The sequence below is a fragment of the Homarus americanus genome, unplaced genomic scaffold (genome assembly GCF_018991925.1).
Source record: "Homarus americanus isolate GMGI-L3 unplaced genomic scaffold, GMGI_Hamer_2.0 scaffold57980, whole genome shotgun sequence".
NCBI classification, from domain to species: domain Eukaryota; kingdom Metazoa; phylum Arthropoda; class Malacostraca; order Decapoda; family Nephropidae; genus Homarus; species Homarus americanus.
In genome coordinates, this window is record NW_024716703.1 from 8,812,157 (window position 1) to 8,837,210 (window position 25,054).

The 25,054-nt window shown below is 48.6% G+C and overlaps 1 protein-coding gene across 1 annotated transcript in view; it reads left to right on the forward strand.

The window, feature by feature from the left end:
* The window catches only part of LOC121858275, a 78,088-nt gene that overhangs the window by 42,777 nt on the left and 10,257 nt on the right, over positions 1–25,054 (forward strand). The window contains exons 4-5 of the mRNA XM_042354585.1: positions 15,218–15,305; positions 17,828–17,913. Of these exons, the coding sequence (XP_042210519.1) occupies positions 15,218–15,305; positions 17,828–17,913 (174 nt within the window). The remainder of the gene's footprint in view (positions 1–15,217; positions 15,306–17,827; positions 17,914–25,054) is intronic.

Below are 25,054 nucleotides of genomic sequence, written 5' to 3' on the forward strand. Positions count from 1 at the left end.
TAGAGTGGCAACTGTTGGTGGAGGTCACAAACAATCCAGACCAGCTTCCTCCCAATCTTCCCATCCACTGTATAACTTTGGCTACCCTGTGTTCGTGCTGGTGCTGTCCCTCCAATGGCCTGCAGGGTCTAGCCCACGCTCTCTGAGCCAGTTCACAATGTTATCTCCACTATCTCAGCTGGTTTCCGGATGTCATCTTTCTCTGGAGTGAAATACACATTCTCTCTGGTTCACTGCAGCAGGAGTAGTGTTCTCCTTCACCATGGCAGGAACAACTTGTCAGAATCTCCAACTTTCATGAACACTTTAGTGTCATCCTTCTCCCATCAAAGAACAAACAATTGATTCCATTTTCTTATCCTTATCAAACTCCTCTAGGTTGCTGACAAGTTTCCTGAGCTCTCCTTACTTGTTATGATCTATCACCAGGTGAACATCATCAGGTGTTATCAAACCACCGTCAATCCAGGCAGCTGTTGCTATCTCTGCAGTTTCCTCTGAGACCAGTGTGGTGTCGCATGCTGGCCAGAGCTATGCTCGATATCTTTCCTATTTCGAATCTTATGCCTGGAAGGTTGGGATCATTATTTTCAAGAGACAAGTCACCATTCTCCTGGTCAGCACTCTCGGATCAGCCATGGGGAAGTCATTAAACTCTGAATCAGCTTGACTCCAATCATCGGCCTTTTACTCCAACCTGGGCTTTCAAGTCTTTTCTCGGCAACCTTTCTCCTCTTCTGTCTCTGTGGCAGCCTCCTGTCTCTTGACCGGAATATCTTGGCTTAAAACGAGAGCCCCCTATACTGCCAGTCTTCTCTCTGTGCTTTGACAAATGCCAGTTCGATAACAGGAATCTTCAGTTCACGCTTGCAAATACAGGAGATGTGGGCCTCGGATTTACAGTCACGATCGCATTCAAACTCAGGACAGAGAACAATTGGGCACTTGCAAGTAATTATGTCAAATAACTGTCCAGTTGCTTCAAGCAGCTGTCCTTAACTGCAAGTTTTCCTCTCCCCAAGAGAGATATCTCTTGCCTTTTTCCAACTGGCTAGCAGTCTCTCACTAATCTTCTTCTGACTTGTTAATGACTGAGGCTTGAACTGAGCGTTAGCCAGAGGTACTGTGCCAAGACAGTTGTCATATCACTAGCAATGTTCTCTTTTTGTAAGTTTTGGTTCTTTTCACTGATTTGACTGATTAAAACACCGATCTCAAAGCATCTCTCAATGTAGGCAACCTGACTTCAGGAGCTCTCTCCCAGACCCAAGATAGTGACTGAGATACTGGATTTTTGGTTCCTCGTCCTGACACAAGCAGCCATCGCAAATATTATTATCAACTTATAAATGCATCAGAATCTGAAACAGAAAATATTGTTAGTTGTTAAGAATGTCAGAAAGCAATATTCAATTAATTAGGTTTATTGTAATGTTAGATTTTCGATAAATTTCACGCTAAATTACCTAGCAAAAGGTTGCAAAATATTGAAACTGAAATTATTTTCGTTTATATACACTCAAAATCTACAAAAAGTGATGGGCCATTAGTTTTAGCTGATCTTCCTCCTATGACACAATCTCTAACACACCGTACCACCACCAACACCACACACACCACTGTACCACCACTAACACTACCTACACCACTGCACCACTAACACCACACACACCACTGCAACCACTTCACTAACACCACTGCACCACTAACACCACACACACCACTGCACCACCAACACCACACACACCACTGCACCACTAACAGTACATACACCACTGCACCAATACCAACACTACCCACACCACCACACCACTAACACCACACCACCACTGCACCACCACCACACACACCACTGTACCACCACCAACACACAACACAAACCACTGCACTACTAACACATATACACACCACTGTACCACCACCAACACACACCCATCACTGCACCACTAACACTACACTTACCACTGTACCACGACCAACACTACACCCACCACTGCACCACCTCCAACACACACACACACCACCACACCATCAGCACCACACACACCACTGCAACCAAAACACACAACCACCACTTCCACCACCAACCACAATTCACACACCACTAGTACCCAATAAACTACACACATCACTGCACCACTAACACTACACACACACCACTGTACCACTAACACTACACCCCCCACTGTGTCACCGATAACATTACACCCACCACTGCACTACTAACACTACACACACCACTGTACCACCACTAACACTACACACACCACTGCACCACTAACACTACACACACCACTGTACCACCATTAACACTACACCCAACACTGTACCAATTACTAACACTAGACCCACCACTGTACCACCAATAACACTAAACCCACTACTGTACCACCACTAACACTATACCTACCACTAAACCATCACTAACACTAACCACCACTGCACCACCACTAACACTAGACCCACCACTGTACCACCATTAACACTACACCCACCACTGTACCACCACTCAACACTAACCCACCACTGCACCAATCACCATCACAACACCCACCACTGCACCACACCACCAACACCACAATACCAACCACTGCACCACTAACACAACACACACCACTGCAACCACCAACACCACACACACCACCACCACAAACACACTCCACAAACACTGCACACCCACCAACACCACCCACACCACTGCAACCACTAACACTACAACACACCACTGCACCACCAACACCACACCACACCACTGCAACCACCAACACCACACACACCACTGCACCAACTGCCACCACACACCAATCAACCACCACACCACACACCCACTGCACCACTAACACCCACACACACACACCACTGCACCACCAACACCACATACACCACTGCACCACCACCAACACCACCCACACCACCACACCACTAACACCCACACCACTGCACCACCAACACTACACACACCACTGTACCACCACTCAACACACAACACAAACCACTGCACCACTAACACTATACACACCACTGTACCACCACCAACACCACACCCACTGCACCACCAACACTACACACACCACTGCACCACGACCACCACACCCACCACTGTACCAACTTCCAACACCACACACACACCACCACACCACACCACACACACCACTGCACCAAAAACACATACACCCACCACCTGACCACCACTAACACCACACACACCACTGCCCACAACACCACACACCACCGCACCACAAACTAACACTATACACACCACTGCACCACCAACACCACACACACACCACTGCACCACCAACACCACACACCACTGTACCACCGACAACACTACACACACCACTGCACCACTAACACTACACACACCATGCCACCACCAACACCACACACACCACTGCCCCAACCCACCACCTAGCACTACACACCCACCACTGCACCTAATCCACCATTAACACTAAGACCCACCACTGCCCCACCACTAACACTACACTCACCACTGCTCATAACACTACACACACCACTGTACCACTAAAATTACACACACCACTGTACCACAACTAACACTACACGCACTGCACCACTAACACGACACACACCACTGTACCACCAACACTACACACCACCAACACCACTAACACTAACACACACACCACTGTACGACCACTAACACCACCACTGCACCACTAACACTACACACACCACTGTACCACTAACACTACACCCACCACTGCCACCCACTACACACACACACACCACTCCATTAACACCACACCCCAGCCACTAACATTACACACACCACTGCACCCAACTAACATATACACACCACTGCACCACTAACACTACACACCATTGTACCACCTAACATTACACACACCACTTCACCAACCACTAACCTACACACACACTGCACTACTAACACTACACACCACCACTGCCACCACTAACACTACCCACACCAATGCACCACTAACACTACACACACACCACTGCACCACCAACACAACACACACCACTGCCACAACATTTCACCCACCACTGTACCACCACCTAATACACCACACTGCACCACCTAACACTACACACCACTGCTACTAACACACACACACACCACTGTACCACCACCAACACTAGACACACACCACTGCACCTCAACACTAACACCACTGCACCAATAACACCATACACACCACTGCACCACTAACACTACACACACCACTGCACATTCAACACACTACCACCACCACTAGTGGACTACCACCACCACCGACTAACACACCCACTGCACCACTAACACTACACCACTGCCACTACAACACTGCACCACTGCACAACACTACACACTACTCAACGCCACTAACACTACCACACCACTGCACCACTAACACTACACACCACTGTACCACCACCAACATTACACACCACTGCCACCTAACACTACACACCACTACACCACTAACACTACACCACTGCACCACTATCACTACACCCACCACTGTAAACCACCTAACACACACCACTCCACTGCACCTGTAACACTACACACACCACTGCCCACTAACACTACACCCCAGTGCACCTAAACATTTCACCACTGCCACAACTAACACTATACACTGCAACACTACACACCACTGTCAACATTGCACACTGTAACACCACTACCACCACACACCACTGTACGACCACTACCACTTACCACACACCACTGCACCATTAACACTACACTCCATTGTACCACCACCAACACCACCCACCACTGTACCACCACTAACACTACACACACACCACTGCACCACTAACACTACACATACCATTGCACCATAACATACACCCACCACTGTACCACTAACACTACACCACACCCACTGACACTCCACACACCACTGCCACTAACACTACACACACCACGTACCACTAACACTACACCCACCACTGTACCACCACTAACACTACACACACACACCACTGCCCCACTAATACTACACCACTGCACCACTAACATTACCCACCACCGTACCACCACTAACACTACATACACCACTGTACCACTAACCACTGCACCAAACCAGCACTATACACACCACTGCACCACTAACACTACACACCACTGCACCACTAACATTACCATACACCACTGTAACACCACTAACACTACACACCACTGTACGACAACCAACCACTACACCACCACTGCCCATTAACACCACTCCACCATTGTACCACCACCTAACACTACCCCACCACACTGCCACCACTAACTCTACACACACCACTGCACAATACTGCACATACCACTGCACCACTAACATTACACCCACCACTTACCACCACTAACCTCACACACCAATCACACCACTAACACTACACACCACCACCACTAACACTACACCCACCACAGCACCACTAACACTACACACACCACTGTACCACCACAACCCTAAACACACCACTGCACCACTAACACTACACTCACCACTGCACCACCAACACTACACCACACCACTGTACACCTAACATTACACACCACTGTACCACCCCTAGCACTTTACACACTCCACACAATTAACTACTGTACCACTAACATTACACACACCACTGTCACCACTAACACTATACCACCATAACATAACACTACCGAACCACCGCCTGTAACCACTAAACCACTGCCACTGCGCACCATAACGCAACACACACCATTGTCACCACTAACACTATACCCACCACTGTACCACACTAACACTACCGCACCACTAACCTACCACCACTGCACCATAACTTACACCACTGTCACCATAACTCTACACACACCACTGCACCATTAACACTACACACACCACTGCACCACTAACACTACTCACACCACTGTAACGCTAACACTAAACTCACCACTGCACCACTAACAGCACACACACCACTGCACCACTAACACAACAACACCACTGCACCACTAACACTACACTGCACCACACTTCACACACACACCACTGCACCACACTAACACCACACACACCAGTGTACCCCACCACTATCACAACACCTAGCACTGTATCACCACTAACACTTCACCTTCCACTGTACCACCATTAACATTACACCCACCACTGCACCACTAACACTACACAGAATACTGTACCACCACTAACACTACACACACACACCACTGCACTCCTAACACTACACACAGCACTGTACCACCACTAACACTAAACATACAACTGCACCACTAACACTACACACACCACTGCACCACTAACACTACCCACACCACTGCACCACTAACACTATACACACCACTGCACCACTAACACTACACACTCCACTGTACCACCATTAACACTACACACACCACTGCACCACTAACACTACACACACCACTGTACCACCACACACACCACTGCACTACTAACACTACACACACCACTGTACCAACACTAACACTACACACACCATTGCACCACTAACATTACAACCACCACTGTACCACCACTAACACAACACACACCACTGCACCACTAACACTACACACACCACTGCACCACTAACACTACACACACCACTGTACCACCACTAACACTACACACACTGAAGGTTCCAAGTGTTCCCTGAAGAAAGCAGTGATGGGTAGGGAAACACCGGGTAACACTGAAGTCCATTTATTAACGGATAGGAGAAATACAAGTGGTGACTAGCGTGTGCCATGCACGGCCCACAGAGTCAGACTGAGACCGCCATGCCATATGGCAGTCTCGGGGCAATGTTGCCACATAACACGTGCAGTGTTGCCACGTAATTATATACATTGATGCTACTCGGCACAGTAGCTTATATACAGTACAAGGTTGCTACTCGGCACAGTAGCTTAGATACATAACCTACATCTCCCTCCCTCCCTCACGCTCATAGTCTTTGTCTTGAGCGGACTTCTTAGTCCTGAGTCGCTCCGAGCGTCGAGGTGCACTGTGGGGCGGATCCTCGTGAGGTGTAGGAGACTCGTCCTCGGTCAGGGGGCCTGCAGCAGGGGGTGAGACTGGCCGGAGGAAGTGGCGGTTCCTCCACCAGACACGGCCGCTCGGCATCCTGACCTTGTAGTCCCGCGACCAGCCGACGCCCATCACTATGCCCACCTTGTCCCAACGTGTCGTTGTCGGGTCCTGGACGCGGACAAGGGCACCATTCTCCAGTGGCTGAAGAGGGCGGGCACGGTCGTCATACCGAGCCTTGGCGTCCTGGGCACGTGAAGCGGCGCGGCGGTCGCAGCTCTCGGCTCTGGTCTGCCACTCCTTCGCAAAGGCCTTGGCGTGTGCAGGAATGCAAGAGCGGAGAGGGTGACCATACAGGATCTGGGCAGGGGAGCGTCCTGTGTGGGTGGGAGTATTACGTAACTCCAGGAGTGCTTTGTCAAACGCCTCACAGTCTATGTTGCCTGAAGGGGCCACCTTGAGGATGAGGTGCTTGACTGTCTTGACCGCAGCCTCAGCATGGCCGTTTGACTGTGGGTAGTGGGGTGTTGACACGATGTGGCGGACTCCCCAACGCTCCAGGAATCCTGTGAAGTCCCAGCTGGTGAACTGTGGCCCACCGTCCTTCCGCAGAAGTACGGGGACGCCCAGGTCACGAAAGAGGTACCGGAAGTGGCGAATGGTGGCCGCGGACGTCGTGTCCAAGCCACAGATTACCACCACAGGCCAGCCAGAGAGTCGGTCGGCGACAACTAGGAAATGTTTGCCAGCTGTGCTTAAGAAATCAGCCGACACGGACTCGAAGGGCCTGGTGGGTTCGTTGTCGCACAAGAGGGGCTCCTGCTGTTGACTGGGTTGCATGATCTGGCACGGCTCACAGGCACAGACCGTATTGACGATATCTGCGTCAATGCCGGGCCAGTACACAGCCTGCCTTGCGCGGCGCTTGGTGGCCTCTGCTCCACGATGGCTGTCGTGTAAGCGGGCCAGAACGCGACGACGGAGAGCTGCAGGGACGACCACACGGGCACCGTACAGGACGAGGTCCCCATCTGCGTAGAGGTCCTCACGTATCTTCCAATACGGGCGTAGGGCGTTGTGGAGGTCAAAACGGTCGCGAGGGAACCCAGTCCTCACACTCTCCAAGAGCTGAGTGTAGGAGGGGTCGTCGCGTGCCGCGGTCTGTAGTTCCTCAAGGGCCAGATCACTGTCGGGTGGCGACACTGAGGCCTGGGTGCTGGCGAGGGACTGTGCGGCCTGCAAAGTGACGATGTTGCTGACGGAGAAACCGGCCTCGGTGCTGAGCATCTCGTCTTCAGGTGTAAGGCGGCTGACTGGGGAGCGGGAGAGGGCATCCGGGATGCACAACTCCTTACCTGCGCGCCAAGCCGCGGTGAAGACGAAGGCCAAAATCTTCTCCTTCAGACGCTGGAGGCGGGGATTCTCGATGGCATCCAGCGAATAGTGATTAAGAATGGGGACCAAGGGCCTGTGGTCTGTGATGAGGTCGAAGTGCTGTAGGCCAATCAAGTAAAACTTGCACTTCGATAAGGCCCATACCACTGCCAGCAGCTCCAGCTCGATGGTAGCGTAGCGAAACTCAGATCGGTGAGGAAGCGAGAGCCACACTGTACGAGCCGGTACTTTCCTCCACTGTGATCCTGGAGAAGGGCGTAACCAACCCCGTACAGGCGCGAGGAGTCTGTCTGGAGGACGGTGGGGAGCGCTGGGTCGAAAGTAGCGAGGATAGGTGGACTTGACAGGGCCTCCTTCACCTTATGAAAGGCGAGGTCGTGGTCAGGGGTCCACGTGAAAGTCCTCTTGGGGCTCATCAAGGGGCGGAGAGGCCCGGCAGCAGCGGAGACGTCAGGAGAAAATTCTGCCAGCTGGCAGGTTTTGCAAAGGCCGCTATGGCGCGAACTTTCTTCCGGGTCCGCCGCAAAGCCATCCCTTGAGAGTCGGTAGCCGCAGAAAGACACTGCAGGTGAGACCAAGACGAACTTCTCGGCATTCAGAGTGATGCCGTGCGTCCTACACCTGGTCAGTACCTCGTCGATGCAGCGAAGATGCGTCAGGTAGTCCTCATCGTAGAGGAGGACGTCATCCACTACCCCTTCACGCAGTTGGTCACGCTTGAAGTGCCATGTCACCACGGAGACAGAAGGCGTCCCCCGTAGCAGCGAATCCCATAGGGTCACGGCAGTAGCGGAAGCGTCCGTAAGGTGTGATGAAAGTGGTCAGTGGCTGATCCTCCCTCTTCAGTGGGATCTGCCAGTAACCACAGAGGGCGTCCATTGTCGAGAAGTGCCGTACCTTTGGGTCCACTCTCCTTATAGCTGCAAAATGTGTGGGTGAAGGGTGGGCGGGACGGGACACCTGGCTGTTAAGCTTAGACAAGTCGGTAGTAATCCGCACTCCACCGTTAGTCTTAGCCACAGCGACTAGAGGGTGGCACCAAGGGGACGGGTCGTCACCAACGGGTACGATGTCACCCTGGGCCACCATGGAATTCAGTTCCTTCTTGACTGAATCCCTGAAGGCGAGAGGGATCAACCGGGGAGTGTGTATGGCAAACGGCTGTGTATCTTCCCGCAGGTGTATCCTCATAGGCGGACCCGCCATAGCCTTCAGTGGCACGATCCGTAGGGCCTCCTTCGTCACCAGCACATCCGAGTACTCCTTCAGGTAGTAGGCCCTTGCGGATGAAGGAGACATCTCGCTGTGAAGAGGAAGCAGCCGTGACTTGGGTGGAGGCCGGGCGGGAGTGGACGCGGGTTCTGGGCAGCTCTGTGCGGCAGTGCCAGGCGCGTCGCTCGTTGGCTCAAGCACCCTGCTGGCGGTGTACCGAGCAGCTGGGATCTGCTCGGGAAAGTGTCTGGGCACCACGCCTAACTCCTTGCAGTGCTCCCACGACAACAAAGGTGTAGCGAGAGTAGGCTGCACGTCGATCCATCCGTGACACGACCTGTCGCCGTAGGTGATCTCTGCTTGAAAGGAACCCACAGCATCTGGCATCTGGGAACAGTCCGCATTGTAGTACTGCAGCTGCAGCGGTGGTCCCAGGCCGCGTTTGGTGAGGCCCAGTTTCTACAGGTGCTTCAGGCCTATCACCGTAGTATCAGCGCCGGTGTCCGGTATCACCTCGATGTGACCCGACACATCACAGTGTGTGACGGCGACGTGGATGGAAGGGGAAGGGGTAGCCCTGGGGCGTGTGGTCGATTCCACCCTCCTGATGTGACTCAGCTGCTGCGTGGGGCTGCGTGGGCCATCTGAAGGGGGCTGCGTGCGAACCACCCCGAGGGAAGTGCGCTGCTTTCCTCCTCGTCTCGGGCTTTTGGGCTTGGGTTGGCGGCAGCATTTGTCGTAGTGTCCATAGCGACCGCAGGCCTGACACTTATGGCCTCGTGCAGGGCACCTGTCTGTGTTAGACCAGTGGCCCTTACGGTCACATCCACGACACAGTGCGTCGGCGGCCGGGCATGTCTTTGGGCCATGCTGCTTTCCACAGCTGCCACAGGAAGCACTAGGCGGAGGCGTGGAAGAACGTGCGGCAGCCTTCACGTTGTTGGCCGCCTTCTTACCCTTTTTGTACTGTGAGATAGCTCTCACAGCAGGTGGGGCCCGTAAGGCAGAGGTGGCGGACTTGGTGGCCTCGTATGACCGACATTCGGTCACTACCACCTGGAGTGTGCAGGAAGCGTCCAGGGGAATGAGTCACTGCACCAACTCTTCTTGCCTGACACCTGTCAAGATCCCGTGCTTGATCCAGGCTTCCTCACATTCCCGGCTGTGCGCCTTGCAGACGTCGATCTCCTCCGACAAACTCTTCAAGCTTACAAAAAAGTCGTCAAAGGATTCATTCTCCGCCTGCTTGCAGCTGGTGAAGGCGCGGCGACGCAAAGCCTCGTTATTCCGACCCTTAACGTGCTCCTACAAAAGGTCTAGCACATCCGTCACTGAAGAGGTAGAATCGGGAGGCACTTGCAACCTGTGCTCCAAAACTCTCTGGGTCTCCAGCGACAAACACATCCGCAGTTGGATGAGCTGTTTGTTTGGAGGCATGCTGTCAAGGTCCACCATCGTGGAGTAATCTGTCCAACGCTGCCTCCACTCACGAAAAAGCTGAAACGTGACGTCTGGTGAGAGGGCGGGTGGGGGTTGAACAGATGCTTTGGGAGCTGTTGGAGTAGCAAGAGTACCTGGAGGAGGCTGGTGTGGTGGGGGAGGGAGGGTACTGGCGCCTTGGTGCGCGATACCTGCGAGTGAGGGAGGGTGGGTTAGCGCCAGGGTCGCCAATAGTGCATCAAAACGCGACTTTTCCTCTTCTCTTCGTGTCTCCTCCCTCTGAAGTTCCATTTCTCTGCGTCGCTCGTCTCTGAAGTCGATCCACCTCAGAATTGTGGCAATGTCCGTCGCTGTAGGTGAAGGATGAAGGGCGGTGGGCGCAGAAGGTCCATCTGTGCCTGGTAGAGGAGAAGGTGGTGGGGAGTCGTGTCTCCCATCTTGACGTTGTCCTTTCTTACCGCCCATCTTAGTATGCTTGAACTGCGCTATTTAGTATATAAAGTGGCGCCTCATCAGCTCGAACCACATATATATGACATAAACAGCGCAGAAATAATGCATAGAGTCCACTGTTCTGTCCGTGAGTGAGTGCGTGCGTGCGTGCGTGCTTGCATGCGTGCGTGTGTTTGTGTCTGAGACAGCAGATGTGGTGGCCTTAGGCTGGAGCCGCTGTGGACGCAAGAACGTCAGTGTCTCCCCGGATGTCACACGAGAAGGGTGTACGCCTGCGTGCTCCGTGGGTACCACAAAAAACAGGCCAATGCTCAACTCTCAGCTCTAGACACACTGATACACTGACACTAACACTGCCACCGTCACTAAAACGCACTGTGATGGAGCAATACTGCACGTTGCAGCGAAAGACAACGCAACACAACACAACACACTAAGAGTCGACGCGCACATTGCCGGCAGATGTAACCGTCGGCATTGTTCACACACTTGTAAGTCCACAGATCCTATTCACTGCGCCATGAAGGATCCAAGTGTTCCCTGAAGAAAGCAGTGATGGGTAGGGAAACGCCGGGTAACACTAAAGTCCATTTATTAACGGAACACTACACACACCACTGCACCACTAACACTACACACACCACTGCACTACTAACACTACACACACACCACTGTACCACCACCATAACACTACACACACCACTGCACTACTAACACTACACACATCACTGCACCACCACTACACACACCACTGTACCACTACTAACACTACACACACCACTGCACTACTAACACTACACACACACCACTGTACCACCACTAACATTACACACACCACTGCACCAAACACTACACACACCACTGTACCACCACTAACACTACACACACCACTGCACCACTAACACTACACACACACTGCACACTAACACTACACACACCACTGTACCACCACTAACATTACACACACCACTGCACCACTAACTCTACACACACCACTGTACCACCACCTAACACTACACACACCACTGCACTAATAACACTCACACACCACTGTACCACTACTAACGCTACACACACCACTGTACCACCACTAACACTACACCCACCACTGCACCACTAACATTACACCCACCACTGCACCACTAACACTAGACCCACCCCTGCACCACCACTAACACTACACCCACCACTGCACCACTAACACTACACACACCACTGTACCACCACTAACACTACACACACACCACTGTACAACTAACATTACACACACCATTGTATAACAACCAACACTACACACACCACTGCACCACTAACACTACACACACCACTGTACCACTAACATTACACCCATAACTGTAACATCACTAACACTACACACACCCGCTGTACGACGACTAACACTACACACCCACCACTGCACCACTAACACTACACTCACTACTGTACCACCACTAACACTACACCCCCCACTGTACCACCTCTAACACTACACACACATCACTGCACCACTAACACTACACACAAACCGCACCACTAACATTACACACACCACAATACGACCACTAACACTACACCCACCACTGCACCATTAACTCTACACTCACCCTTGTACCACCACGAACACTACACCCACCACTGTACCACCACACTACCACACACTCACCACTGCACCACTAATACTACACACACCACTGCACCACTGCACCACTAACATTACACCCACCACTGTACCACCACTAACACTACACACACCACTGCACCACTAACACTTACACACACCACTGTACGACCACTAACACTACACCCACCACTGCACCATTAACACTACACTCACCCTTGTACCACCACGAACACTACACCCACCACTGTACCACCACTATCACTACACACTCACCACTGCACCACACTAATACTACACACCACTGCACCACTGCACCACTAACATTACACCCACCACTGTACCGCCACTAACACTACACACACCACTGCACTACTAACACTACACACACCACTGCACCACTAATACTACACACACCACCACTGCATCACTAACACTACACACACCACTGTACCACCACTAACACTACACACACCACTGCACAAACTAACACTACACACATCACTGCACCACTAACACTACACACACCACTGTAACACTACTAACACTACACACACCACTGCACCACTAACACTACACACACACCATTGTACCACCACCAACATTACACACACCACTGCACTACTAACACTACACACACCACTGTACCACCACTAACACTACACACACCCCTGCACTACTAACACTACACACACCACTGCACCACTAACACTACACACACCACTGTACCACCACTATCACTACACACACCACTGTACCACCACTAACACTACACACACACACTGCACTACCAACACTACACAGACCACTGTACCACCACTAACACTACACACACCCCTGCACTACTAACACTATACACCGCACCACTAACACTACACACACCACTGTACCACTAACATTAGACACACCTCTGTAACACCACTAACACTACACACACCACTGTACGACCAATAACATTACACCCACCACTGCACCACTAACACTACATTCCCCATTGTACCACCACTAACACTACACCCACCACTGCACCACCACTAACATTACACCCACCACTGTACCACCACTAACACTACACACACCACTGTACCACCACTAACACTACACACACCACTGCACTACTAACACTACACAGACCACTGTACCACCACTAACACTACACACACCCCTGCACTACTAACACTATACACAACACTGCACCACTAACACTACACACACCACTGTACACTAACATTAGACACACACCTCTGTAACACCACTAACACTACACACACCACTGTACGAACTAACATTACACCCACCACTGCACCACTAACACTACATTCCCCATTGTACCACCACTAACACTACACCCACCACTGTACCACCACTAACATTACACCCACCACTGTACCACCACTAATACTACACACACCACTGCACCATTATCACTACACACACCACTGCACCACTAACACCACTCACACCACTGTACCACCGCTAACACTACACACACCACTGCACCACCTATCACTACACACCACTGCACCACTAACACACACACCACTGCACCACTAGCACTACACGCACCACTGCACCACTAACACTACACACACCACTGCACCACTAACCTCTACACACATCAGTGTACCACCACTATCACTACACCCACACCACTGTATCACCACTAACACTACACCTTCCACTGTACCACCATTAACACTACACACACCACTGTACCACCACTAACACTATACCCACCACTGCACTACTAACACTACACACACCACTGTACCACCACTAACACTACACACACCACTGCACTACAAACACTACACTGACCACTGTACCACCACTAACACTACACACACCACTGCACCACTAACACTACACACACCACTGTACCACCACTAACATTTCACACACCACTGCACTACTAACAATTCACACACCACTGTACCACCACTAACACTACACACACCACGGCACCTTTAACACTACACACACCACTGTACCACCACTAACACTAGACCCACCACTGTACCACCACTAACACTAGACCCACCACTGCATTACACCCACCATTATACCACCACTGACACATTACAACACCGTTACTCACGTGTTGATGTTGCACCTACAGTGCTCCTCGGTCTTGGTGACGCTGGTTTATGGATGGAGGCTGGTGGTCAACTGGCGACATCCAAACCACCTTCAAGATGTTTACTACGGTAAGTTTTACGCATCTTTCTATCAGTAATTAATTGATGACTATTATTGTTTCAATTTTTTATTTATATTCTCATCTCTAGTTTATTAATTCTTTCTATACCGAGGTGTGATTATTAACGATTCTATATGGTATTATGCATGTGCTTGAAACTTAACAGAGACACATTAAACATACATACCGAATGTATATAGTTAAAGATACATTTATGGTTATTAAAGTAGAGGTACATAATAAAGTAAAATGATACAAGAAGTTTTGATATTCTAGAATGAAAATTGCTAAGTAAATATAACAACACAGCCAGTAAACGATAGAGTCTTAGTTAGGTTTTACCAAGTCCTAATAGGAAACAAGATTCTCACCTTCATGTTATTGTAAGTTATTTAACTCCTTGAATATGTTGTCAACCCACAGAATTAGCAGAATGATTAACCATTTCCTTAACCCCTGGGTAGGATGACTCTACTCAAGGTGTACGATATCTGAGCCCTTAGGATACGACGACCAGCTTAAGGTATATCAAAGAGGTTAAAATTTGCCTCGACCATTCAAGTCAAATTATTTATCCTATAGTTAATACCTTATTTATGTTTTTATATAGTGGTCAATGAAAAAAACTATTTTTTTATACGTCACATTCACCCATCACCAGAACCCTTGTACAGAGTTAACATTATAACGTGTTGATATATTTCCCTCACTTTCCAATGTATCAACAAATTTAAATGCAACTATTTTACTAAAACTCTAATTGTGTTCAAACCATATTTGTTTATTGTCCGAGAGGAAGGTGCGGGGTGCATAACAAAAAGTAGTATAAATTATATTGTGGATAACTTTCGACAAATTATTCTGAAAGCTGGTATTCACTCAGGCGACAGATAAAGTTCTGGTCTTTACTGGGAACAAACAGAGGCTATCAATTAATGTTTCGTGTTGTTGTTAATATGTGCGAGTACTGTAGTTTTACATTATCATGCTTGTATAAACTTCACCGATGCACCAGCATGTACGATACACACGACACACACTCAAAACGCTCATTGTGTCTAAAAACACACACACACACACACACACAAACACCCGCTCGCGCGCGCGCAAATATAAAAACATATTTACACAAACACACATACATACAAACACACTTCTACATAATGTGCATCAATTAATGATTTAATGAATAGAGCACAAATACCAAGTACCGTAAACTGCGCACTAGCAACACACATGGTACAGGTGCGCACTAGCAACAAACATGGTACAGGTGTGCACTAGCAACAAACATGGTACAGGTGTGCACTAGCAACACACATGGTACAGGTGTGCACTACCAACACACATGGTACAGGTGTGCACTAGCAACACACATGGTACAGGTGTGCACTAGCAACACACATGGTACAGGTGTGCACTAGCAACACACATGGTACAGGTGCGCACTAGCAACACACATGGTACAGGTGTGCACTAGCAACACACATGGTACAGGTGTGCACTAGCACCACATGTGGTACAGGTGTGCCTTAGCAACACACATGGTACAGGTGTGCACTAGCAACACATATGGTACAGGTGTGCACTTGCAACACACATGGTACAGGTGTGCACGAGCAACAAACATGGTACAGGTGTGCCTTAGCAACACACATGGTACAGGCGTTCATTAGCAACACACATGTTACAGGTGTGCACTAGCAACAAACGTGGTACAGGTGTGCACTAGCAACGCATGTGGTACAGGTGTGCACTACAGGTGTGCACTTGCACACATGGTACATGTGTGCACTAACAACACATGTGTACAGGTGTCACCAACACACATGGTACAGGTGTGCACTAACAAACATAGTACAGGTGTGCACTAACACACATGGTACAGGTGTGCACTAACAACATCATGTGGTACAGGTGTGCACTAAACACATGGTACAGGTGTGCACTAACAACATGGTACAGGTGTGCACTGGTACAGGTGTGCACTAGCAACACACGTGGTACAGGTGTGCACTAGCAACACACATGGTACAGGTGTTCACTAGCAACACACATGGTACAGGTGTGCACTAGCAACAAACGCGGTACAGGTGTGCACTAGCAACGCATGTGGTACAGGTGTGCACTAGCAACACATGTGATACAGGTGTGCACTAGAAACACACATGGTACAGGTGTGCACTAGCAACACATGTGGTACAGGTGTGCCTTAGCAACACACATGGTACAGGTGTTCACTAGCAACACACATTGTACAGGTGTGCACTAGCAACACACATGGTACAGGTGTGCATTAGCAACAAACGTGGTACAGGTGTACACTAGCAATGCATGTGGTACAGGTGTGCACTAGCAACGTATGTGGTACAGGTGGGCATTAGCAACACATGTGGTACAGGTGTGCACTAGCAACACATGTGGTACAGGTGCGCACTCGCAACACAGTGTGATATAGGTGTGCACTAGTAACGCATGTGCACTAAACACCAGTGTATCCTGTGTATATTAACAACACATTTGGTACAGGTGTGCAGATCTCCTACATGTCAACACTGTGTACACACGTCACGCTCATCGTCCTTAGCACCTTCCTTATCATCGGGATCTGTAAGGTCAGTGGCGGTGGTAGTTATAGTAGGAGTAGTAGTAAACCTAGCCCGAGTAGAAGTAATAGTCGTAGTAGTAGCATGGAACCAAGTGCAAGACGTTTTTTCGCAAGACTGGTGGAAGGTGTTGTGTGAATGGAAGCAGCAGCCCAGAAGTCTGGTTGACATGTCGACTGTCATTCTCTCTGCTTAGGTCTGCATTGTATTATTGCTTTGCCTCAGGGGAACGAAATCGTCGGCCCCAAACCAGACAACGGTCACAGATATTGACTAAGAGGCAACAGTCACTGATTTTTTTTTTTTTACGGGATTAGCCCACCAGGGCACAGGTCAATGACCCACATCAGGACCTGTGGCGAAAATATAATAATAATAATAATAATAATAATAATAATAATAATAATAATAATAATAATAATAATAATAATAATAATAATAATAATAATAATAATAATAATAATAATAATAATAATTAAAATTAATACAAATTATAAAACTATTAAATAAAAACATAAAAATAATAATAATAATAATAAAGGGCCATACATTAATACAAAAATTAAAAAAATAGATCAATAGTGAGAAACGATATATGTATGTTGTGTTGTCAAAGTAAGAGAAACAATTGAGACCCTGCAATTATGTGTAAATGAGGCAGAAAGTCAGATAAGCAACCTGAGACTTGGTCGCAATTTTTGTGAATCCATATGGCAACAGGGTCTACCATTAGACAATGCATTATGCTTCCAATATCTTCCCAGGCGGTAATACCTCTATGTTTGATAGCTGCGTACTACCTACTACATAGATCAGCGGCTTAACTAACTCAACACAGCTAGGGTAGCTACTTTTGTATTAGGATATATAGTTTTAAGGCAATATAATGGCGGCGAAGGTGTGGCTATTGGGGGAGGCTGGAGGCCACGTTTAAAAAATAGTAGCAGGGGAGGTTGGAGAGCCAAAAATTGTTGTAGTAGTAAAAGCTGTAGTAGAATTAGTCCTAGTAGTAGTAGTAGTAGTAGTAGAAGTAGTTGACTAGTTCTCGAAATAATGGCACTAGTATATCGTACCCTTACTCCACCCTCTGGGGGAAGCCATCAAGGTCGCCTTTATCACAACACTAGTAAAAAACCCTTATTTAACCCCAGCAGAAAGGTCACTCCATGCACTACCACCGAGATTGGGAGGAATGGGATTGACCGACTAATGCAGAGGAGCTTGCTGCCACCGACCATCAGAACTCTGTCAAGCTCATGGTAGCCCTCACTGAGCACATAATAGCTCAGAATGCAGTAAGTCAGGTGGATACCAACGAATAAAACAAGATTCGACGGTCCATTACGACAGAACGGCAGCACACCCAAAGTGATAAATTTCAACAACTGATGTTGCAATTGTCAGTGAACTTGAAAGAAAAGTAGCTATAACGCAGGAGGTGGGCGCCTCGAAGTGGCTAACAGCGTTACCGATAAGAGCAAAAAGTTTAAGCCTTAATAAACAAGAATTCACAGATGCCCTCCAATGTGTCAGGCTCATCCTACGACATCGACCACGCCATGGTGTGCAAGAAAGGGGGCTTCGAAAGCATGAGGCCACGAAGTAAGGGATCTCACAGCAAATATGTTGAAATAAATCTGCCATGACAGAACTTCAGACACATCCAACGAAGCCCGTGTGGACGTCAGTGCTCGAGTATTCTAGACGCGGGGACAGCGAGCCTTCTTTGACAAAGGATTTTCGATCCATGGCTTTCGCCAGGCGAGATCTACTGGCGATCTGCTCTCCTACTGCACCCATCTTTGGTCATCCTCTTTTAGGGATTATGGTGAACTTTCGTAGTGGCCCTCGACATCTCCAAAGCATTTGACAGGGTATGGCACGTCTTTGCTTTCTAAACTTTCCTCGTCTGGCTTCTCTCCCCCACTTTGTTCTCTAATTTCTAGCTTCCTTGAGAACCGATCCATGGTAGTTGTCGATGGATCGATCTATCGCTCTTTATCTGCCAAGGCAATAGTGGTGTCCCGCAGGGTTCTGTTCTTTCACCTCCTCTCTTCCTTCTTTTTATAAATTATTTACTTCACACTACAACTAATTCTATCCATTCTTACACCGATGATTGTACTCTTCATTCTTTCACAATTTTCCTTCCCCTAATTCTCAAAGTATATCTGTTTCTAGAGCTGATATCATTTCATCTATCAATGCGGATCTGTACAGCATCTCCAAAGGGAGAGGTAGAAACTTGGTTAAATTCAATAGTAATAAAACACAGTATTTAACAATTACACTTTCCAAATTAGATGATCTCCCACCAATTACATTTCGGGTTGAATCATTCTGCCAAATTCTAAAATAGATATTCTAGGCCTTACCATTTTCTCTAATATGTCATGGAAGTCACACATTCACAACGTTGCTAAAGCGTCCTCCCGAAAACTGGGAATGCTGTACAGATGTCGTAGCTACTTTCTCCTGAGCAATTGCTTCAAGTATATAAGGGATTCATTCGTCCTAACAAGTACTGCTCTCATATCTGGGGTGGCTCTTCTTCTGTCCAACTGTTAGATAGGGTGGAATCAAAGGCATTTCGTCTTATTAACTCTCCTCCTTTAGTCGACAATCTCTCTTCCTTTTCTCTTCGCCTCAATGTTGCTTCACTCTCTCTCTTTTACAGGTACTTTAACAGGCAATATTCGGTGGATTTGACACCCTGTGTACCGCCGGGAAGGCCGTGGGCCCGTAACACTCGTCTTTCTCGCGGTGTCCATCGTTTCTCCGTGGATGTCGGTCACACGAGAATAACCCGTTATAGTACACCCTTCTTTCCTCACAACAGCCAAACTATGGAATGCTCTGCCTTTTTCTGTGTTTCCATACTTATATAATATGTCTCACTTCAAAAAGCTGGTTTTCGGCATTTTTTTACTCCTAATTTTTCGCCCCCTATGCCCTTGGTGGTCTATTTCCCGTGAAACAAAACGAAAAAGTCACCGTAACGTAGCTCTCGATAATGCACAGAGGAGGAACGAGAATAACAAGAACAGGGCACAAGAGGAGAGAATTCTGAATGTTGACATGGCAGCTTCACTCCTCTGGTGCTATGTGAACGGAAGCAGCAGCCCAGGAGTTACGTCACAGCCTGGTTGAGATGTCGACTGTCCTTCTCTTTGCTTGTGTTTGCTTTGCTCTGCCTCAGTGGAACGAGATCTTCTGCCCTAAAGCCGACAACGGTCGCATATATTGACAATGAGGCAACAGTCACTGAATGCCTCATGCATCTGCGGCTCAACTAACTCAACACAGCTAAGGTAGCTACTTTTGTATTAGGATATTTAATTTTAAGGTAATAAAATGGCGGCGAAGGTGTGGCTATTGGGGGAAGCTGGATGCCATGTTCTAAAAAACTACTAGTGGTAGTAGTAGTAGTACGTAACAAGAAAGGTTAATGAGTGGGTGAAAGAAATCCAAGCTCTGTCTGATATTGCTAAAACAAAGCCACACGCGGCTTTTGCGGAATTCACCCATGGAGTCAAGCATCGCTGGAATTATCTGATGCGCACTATCCCTGATAACGGACCCCTCCTACACCCTCTGGAAGAACCGATCAATGTCGCTTTTATCCCAACACTAGTGAAAACCCTTACTTAACCCAGGCAGAAAGGTCACTCCTTGCACTACCACCGAGACTAGGAGGAATGGGATTAATTAATCCAGTGGAGCTTGCCGTTACAGAACATCAGAACTCTGTCAAGCTCACAGTGGCCCTCACTGAGCACACAATAGCTCAGAGTGCAGCAAGTCCGGTGGATACCAATGAATTAAACAAGATTCAACGGTCCATTACGACACAGCAACACACCCAAAGTGATAAACTGCAACAACTGTTGCAGCAATTATAGAGAACTTGAAAAAAAAGTAGCTTTAGCGCAGGAGGTGGGCGCCTCGAACTGGTTAACAACGTTACCGATAAGGACAAAAGGCTTCTTCCTTAATAAGCAAGAATTTACAGATGCCATTGCTCTAAGGTACGGTAGGCCAGTAGAAGGTTTGCCCTCCCAATTCGTGTGTGGCCTATCTTATGACATCGACCACGCCATGGTGTGCAAGAAAGGGGGCGTCGTATGCATGAGGCATGACGAAGTAAGGGATCTCACAGTAAATCTACTGAAGGAAAACTGCCACGGAGTCATGGTGGAACCGCCCCTTATTCCATTGGACCGTGAAAATTTCCAACACAGGACTTCAAACACATCCAACGAAGCCCTGAGGACGTCAGTGCTCGAGGATTCTGGATGCGGGGACAGCGAGCCTTCTTCGACATAAGGATTTTTGATCCGATGGCCGCAATTCACCGTAACCTAGCTCTCGGTGCTGCTCACAGGAGGAACGAGAACGACAAGATTAGGGCATATGGGAGAGGAATTCAGAATGTTGATCAAGGCAGCTTCACTCCTCTGGTGTTCACAACCTCTGGTGGGATGGGACCAGGTGCATGATGCTTCTATGCCAGATTCGCAGAGCTGTTATCTAAACCGAAGCAACAGCCCAGAAATTACGTTACAGCCTGGTTGATATGTCGCCTGTCCTTCTCTCTGCTTAGGTCTTCATTGCTCTGCGTCAGGGGAATGAGAGCATCGGCCCCAAAGTCGACAACAGTCGCAGATATTGACTACGAGGCAAAATTCACTGAATACCGCATAGATCTGAGGCTCAACTAACTCATCACAGCTAGGGTAGCTAATTCTGTATTAGGATATTTAATTTTAAGGTAATATAATGGCGGCGAAGGTGTAGTTATTGGGGGGCTGGAGGCCACGTAAAAATATGTAGTAATAGTAATAGTAGTATTTTTTTATATAATGGCCTCCAGCCTCCCCAATAAACCTTTGCCACCATTTATTATAATAATAAATAGTAATGTAAAATTGTAATCGCTCATAGGACGATTTTTGGTTTAATGCAGGACAATAAGACCCGTGTCGTTGACGCGATGGGTATAATTCGGTCAAAACCTGTAAAAACAATTCATAAAACAACTGCTGGTATATCAGGACACAGTTTGTATAATATGATCAATATACAGTACATAAATACACTTATTAAAGTTATTTAGAGTTCTTAGAGGATTTAATAGTTCACAATGACACTCACATTTTGGGGTCTAGGGTTAGATCAACGAGAACAAGTATAATATCCTCAAGGAAGATGTTGGCTGAACGTAAAATCAAGATGCTGTTTCTACGGTAGAAGGTGAGACTCTGGTCCTCAGGCAGTCACACAGCTGCTACCAGCTCCATCTCGCTTGATAAGCTATTCTGAGTTATAAACAGTTTCTTCACTCAACATGTGGCCGGCACGTGGCGATAGCACTCCCCCTGTCGGGCTTCGCTCGAAATCAAGGCATATCATTAGATTCACTCTCCGCCCCTTCCAAGAGGCAGAGTCTCGTCGCTGGGTGTATTAACACTGAGTCCTTTGTCTTCACTTTAACACTTCGCACCAGGCCACCTTTGCTTGGTAGAGCCTCCAGTACTCTCCCTAGCATCCACTGACTCCTGGGGAGGGGTTGTCCAGAGATGATCATGATATCCCCAGCGTGGAGATTATGGCGAGTTTTGAAGAACTTTTGTAGCTGACGTAGTGTTGGGAGATATTCCTTTACCCACCTCTTCCAAAATTGGTCCGCAATGAATTGGGCATGCTTCCATCTATGTCGGTACGCTTCTGCCATGGACCGATCGCCTCCGATTGGACAGTGTCTCCGGGTTCATCCGTAGTATGTGAAGCGGCGTTAGTGCTTCTAGATCCTTTGGGTCGTCAGACACTGGGGTGATGGGCCTTCCATTGGTGACTTCTTCTACGGCGCAGAACAAAGTGTTGAGGCGCTTATCGTCTAGTGTCTGGGTGCCCTCCACTCCCTGGAGGACCTTCCTTACAGTGCGGATTTGTCGCTCCCACACTCCTCCCGTGTGAGAGGCTATCGTGGGATTGAACTGCCATTCTATCTGTTTCTGTAGGAGGGCATTCCCGACCTTGTCACTGTTGTTCCAGCCGCTCACCGCCTCTCGTAACTCTCGGCTAGGTCCATCATGTTGGTTCCCCTGTCAGACCGAATACGCTTGGGAGGTCCCCTATGGCAGGTGAATCTTATCAGGGCATTGATGAACGAGTCCGTGTCTAGTGAGGTGAGGACTTCTAGGTGTATGGCTCTGGTGGTCAGGCAGGTGAATAAGCATCCCCATCTCTTTGCCCGGGCTCGTCCTTGTTTAGCCAAAAAAGGGCCGAAGCAATCAATTCCAGTGTAGGTGAATTGCTGGCCTCGTGGGCGCACTCGATCTTCTGGCAGGTCGGCTTGGCGTTGGTGGGTAGGCCTCCAGTTGCTTCTCCGACAAGTCACGCATGTCTGTATTGTGCAGTCGAGTAATTTGCGGCTCTTAGGTATCCAGTACGTCTCACGTATTATGGCAAGTGTGTTCTCGTCCCGAGTGTAGAGTTTATAGTAGTAGAGTATTATAGCTTAGAGGAAATGGTGGTTGTCTCTCGAGGGTGTGATGTTGAAACACTGTATATTAAATACAGGCACAGTATGCTGTAGTATATAAAACAATGCGTTAAGCAGCTTTTATTTTACCAGTCCTCAGGGGGACAGGGGGTTCGTACACAATTTATGTGATAGACTATGGTATTCTCATGTTCCAACTCACAATTAGAATGGCACTCAACACAAGTTTGATCGTTGGGGAGGTTCGGGATCACTTGCACTTCTACATAGCTCCATACAGCCAGTACTTACTGTTACACGGAGTTGACAGCACTTTGTCGATGGACCCGGGCTGAGACTTCCTTCACACTCCTAATGGCGGTCTTCGAGCGTGGGACCTGAACGGTGAAGCGGCTCCCTCTCCGGTTACACTCTCGGAGAGAGGAGCTCCAGCCCCCAGTATATATTGGAGTCAGAGCCAGTTGACCTCTCCTACTGAACTGGGTGTGTTCGACTGCATGAGCACACAGGAGTAAGGCTTAATTAGCGGGTCCTTGAATTATTGGCCAGGATGCTGTAGAGCTGATCGAGGTGGTGGAGAATTGGTCTTTAGTGTCATCAGGTCTGGACGGTTGTGGTGGCAGGGGGTGTCGTCCTGCCCAGGTG